This window comes from Centroberyx affinis, unplaced genomic scaffold (assembly GCF_046629955.1).
Source record: "Centroberyx affinis isolate AG114_WGS23_722 - 3 ecotype Tasmania unplaced genomic scaffold, CSIRO-AGI_Caff_v1 ptg009171l_1, whole genome shotgun sequence".
NCBI classification, from domain to species: domain Eukaryota; kingdom Metazoa; phylum Chordata; class Actinopteri; order Beryciformes; family Berycidae; genus Centroberyx; species Centroberyx affinis.
This window is the reverse complement of record NW_027284444.1, coordinates 1,087-5,070: the sequence shown is the minus strand read 5'-3', so window position 1 is coordinate 5,070 and position 3,984 is coordinate 1,087. Positions and strand designations below refer to the sequence as shown.

The window sequence follows — 3,984 nt, the reverse complement described above, 5'->3', positions numbered from 1 at the left end:
GCCAATCTCCGAAAAACTGCAAATTTATTATTTAAATTGCATTAGAAAGTGACACAATTTTTTTTTTTTTTTTTGTGTTATCATTCATCTTGCAAGAGTAGGTGTTACTTTTTGAAAAGTTGGATATCTGATTCTTCTTTATTCATTTAAAAAAAGAAACTAGCCATGGGTATGATGCTTGTGTTGTCTGTTGTTTTACTGTAAGGGATTCTAGGTAATCGTACAGTAGTCATGAATAATAGGCCAACAAATACCAGGATTTAATGAATTGGCAGCGTTAAGCATTAGTTGGGAATCAACTTAATTTAATGGAAAACTAAATAATAAACTTTATTTGTATAGCAGTTTTTTTTTTTTAAAAAGGGGGGGTGGGTTTAGTTTACATAGTGCTGAACAGAACATTATTTCTTAGTGTGGGTCCAAAGGTCAAATGCTTATTCTCTATCCAGTGACTCAATTTGTCTCATTCTGTCTCACCACAGGAAAACAGTGACCTTCTATCAAGGCTTTATTAGGAGAGCTGAACTGATTTCAGATCTGAAGAATAATCTATACAGTATATAATACAGAATACAATTTGTTATACACAAGGGTGATGTGAAGAGCCAATATCTAAAATGTAATAAATTAGTTTTGGGAAAGAAAAAAAAAAACACCTCATTCAATATTTCAGTCACCTCATCCAACAGAGGATCCAGTTGGTAAACTTATCATTTTGCCAAACACATATTTTGCTTAGTATCCTTTCAAAAGTACTAAATTTTGTTTTTAATCTGTGGATATTTTGTAGATAATGCCTTGTGCTATCTTAACCAAATTTGGTGCACAATGTTTGTTTATATTGTAAAAATGCTGTAATGAAGTTTGTTTGTTTTTTGGATATATGAACAAATAAATGGATATATAGTGGTTTGGAAATGATCGTTTCATATAGACATTGTCAATGCTGGTGTGTATCTTATCAAATATTACGACCAATGAATATACAGTGGGCCCCCAAAGTGACAGGAGCCGCCTTTCCTCCATTGGTTTCAGTGTCACTGGATCTAAAGGTTGGCCAACTCAACATGGAAGGTGTCAGACACCTGTCTGTCCGTATGTTGTGTGTGTGTGAATGAGAAGGACATCTGTGTGTGCAGGTGGGGGTTATGTGTGAGTGTGTGTGTGGGGGGGGGTTGGGGAGCTGTAGGTATGTAATGTCAATGAAGATCACCCCTCTTCTAATTAATTGATCTCAGTCAGATTGTCAATCTGTCAGTCTGTGGTCTTTGGCCCAGACCCCACCTGCCATCTGCCACCAGGAATGTGTGTGTGTGTGTGTGTGTGTGTGTGTGTGTATGTATGCTTATGTCATTCTGTCTCTGTAGGTTATATTATATATATATATAGATATTTCTAGACTGAAGTCGCCAATTATCCGATACTTGTGAGTGCCAGTTGGGGCAGAGGTGTGTGTGTGTGTGTGTGTGTGTGTGTGTGTGGGTGGGGGGGGGGTGTATGTGTTATGTGCCCCTCCACCACATGTCCCGTATTTCAGGCTGATAATTTATGAATGAAAAGACAGAATGTTGTGACTCTTATAGGGCGCTAGCCAATTCACTGCTGTGTCATCCCAATCTACCGTTGCCAGGGTGACGAGAGCCGCGGGGGGGTGGACGGTGTGTGTGTGTGTGTGTGTGTGTGTGTGTGTGTGTGGGAGTGGGGGTGGGGGGGGGGTGTAGTCAGGAGGGTATTTAAACCTTTTTAAGCCTGCAGATCTCAACTGCGTGAACGACACCACCGCAACCGAAGAAGAGAGAGAAGAGAGGGAAGGCTGAAAGAGAGACGAAAGAGGAAAACTGGAGAGGAAGAGGAAGAAGAGGAGAGAGAGAGAGAGAGAGAGAGGCATCTTTAAGAAAAAAGAGAGAAAGCAATCCTTCGGAAAAGACGGCGTAAGAAATCGAGGCACCTCCCAAGAAGCCGCTGAAAAAAAAAACCTACGAGAACCCGAAGAAGGTCGTTTCATGAGAAGCGGGACGGTCCCAAACGAAGCCGGCAGAGGCGACCCAGGCGTCGGCATGAGCGGCTCCGGCTCGGACGTCAGCGTCAGCGAGGTCACGGCCCCCACCAAGGTGACGGGCGGCCCCACCACCCCCCGACGAGGACCCCTCAAGTTCAAACAGAGGACGGCCCCCAAGTTCAAGAGCAAACCCCCCAAGAAGGGAGTCAAAGGGTAAAAGGGGCTCGTGCTTCTCCAGTAGAAAAGAGTTCTTGTTTGTTAGTGCTAGTTCCGTCTGTGGAAACAAATGTTTTTTTCTTCTTTCAGATTCGGGGATGACATCCCTGGAATGGATGGGCTCGGCACCGGTGAGCGCATTATCCCTCTTCTCCTAATCCTCATCCCTCTCTCCGGCTCAGTTCTCCATCTTTCAGAAGTGAATTCTCGCTGTCTCTCCATGAGATCTGGGCTGAATCGTATAGTTACTTATTTGCAGCTACTGTTTGAGCCAAATTGCCAAGTTGAACCATCCTACCTGCTTTATAGAATATAAAGTGGTGTCCTCCTGTACTGTGAGTCAGCATATATTGTCTGTGTAATGTAACATTTATATTTGGGCATTTAGCTGACAATCTAAATCCCAAGATCCAGGGTTCCCACACTCGGACATCAAATTCAAGGACTTTTCAATGACTTTCAAGGTTTTATTTGGTGAAATTTGATCACCCAAAATGTTTAATGTTTAAAAAACACAGTTTAAGACTTGACATCAGTCAAAATTAGACATCATAGTGGCCTCATTTCTTACTTGTGGTCTTCTCAAGTCAAGAAACCCTGGTGAAATCCTTCAGCGCAAATCTCCATCACAGGTTTTTTCCTCAGGATGTGAAGTGTTGAGAGATCAGAGCTGAGGCATATTGATGAATTTTGGTTCTATATTTTAATAAAAGATCAAGCACTTTCAAAGCCTTCCACTCATTTTCAAAAACCTTTATGGACTTTTTTTTATATTTCCCAAATCCACAAACTTTCAGGCATTTTGAAGGCCCACAGAAACCCTCTAGATCCCCAACATTAGGAGCAACCATGAGTCAAGAATGCAATGCTCCCTTTGTGTCCATATATTGTCATTTAGCACACTTTTAAATGTACAGTAACTGTCAGGCTGTAGTGTAGTGTAGTGTAGTGTGTGAGTCAAGACCAGGGCCAAAGGGGGTCAAGACTGAGACCAAGACCAAGATCAGAGCAAAATGATCAAAGGTGGAAGGTGGTAAAATATCTTTGAAATTTTTTAGATAGGCGGGAAAAAGTTGAGTCAACATCCAAATAATGGCCGAGTCAAATTAGGCACCAGACCGAGACCAGACTCGAGTACAACAGCCCTAGTAACTGTGCTATGAAAGAGGATTAGGGCCACATGTGAAAATTTTTATTTGAGTTCTGACTTTAATCTCAGAATCTCAGAATTCTGATTTGAAACTCAGAATTCTGACTTTAATCTCGTAATTCTGACTGGAAACTCAGAACTCAAATATTTTTTATCATATGTATTCTATTTCTATCTCTGCTGATATATGCAAATGCTGTCTTTCTCTGTTTGTTATCCCCCTGCAGACTACACAGTCGTGTGTCCCTGGGAGGCTTTCAGCCACCTGGAGCTTCATGAACTGGCCCAGTACGGAATCATCTAACAGGACCAGTTCTCCACCCTGAAGCAGAAACACAGACCGGATCCAGCCTCGGTCCTAGATCACATGTTAGTCGACTCGTCATGAAATCATCTGAATAATGAGACCGTGGCCTTGGAGCACACCATGCGAGCCAGAGTCCTGTCCTCCACCCAGCTGAGGAGCGGGGGAGTCGGCCGAAGCTGCCGCCTGATAAGCCTGAGCCTCTTCAGCCTATGTAGTAAATGTAGTCATTCATACGGAAGAGTATTAGGGCCCATTGGAGGTGAATTTTCTTCTTTTACCGCCGCCGGGGGGAGGAGGGTCATATTCTGACAA

General features: G+C 42.7%; 1 protein-coding gene across 1 annotated transcript; it reads left to right on the top strand.

The window, feature by feature from the left end:
* The first annotated feature begins 2,057 nt into the window (after positions 1-2,057).
* Positions 2,058-3,675, top strand: LOC139640358 (retinal cone rhodopsin-sensitive cGMP 3',5'-cyclic phosphodiesterase subunit gamma-like). The gene is made up of 3 exons (XM_071514552.1): positions 2,058-2,212; positions 2,306-2,346; positions 3,593-3,675. The coding sequence occupies exons 1-3, from the start codon at positions 2,058-2,060 to the stop codon at positions 3,667-3,669; spliced, it is 273 nt and encodes a 90-aa protein (XP_071370653.1). The 3' UTR covers positions 3,670-3,675.
* The last annotated feature ends 309 nt before the right edge of the window (positions 3,676-3,984 follow it).

Bases quoted from the DNA above. Each gene is read 5' to 3' on its own strand.
- LOC139640358 (XM_071514552.1), top strand. From the start codon at position 2,058: ATGAGCGGCTCCGGCTCGGACGTCAGCGTCAGCGAGGTCACGGCCCCC. The intron at 2,213-2,305 runs GTAAAAGGGGCT...TTCTTCTTTCAG, and splicing joins CCCAAGAAGGGAGTCAAAGG to ATTCGGGGATGACATCCCTG. The intron at 2,347-3,592 runs GTGAGCGCATTA...ATCCCCCTGCAG, and splicing joins AATGGATGGGCTCGGCACCG to ACTACACAGTCGTGTGTCCC.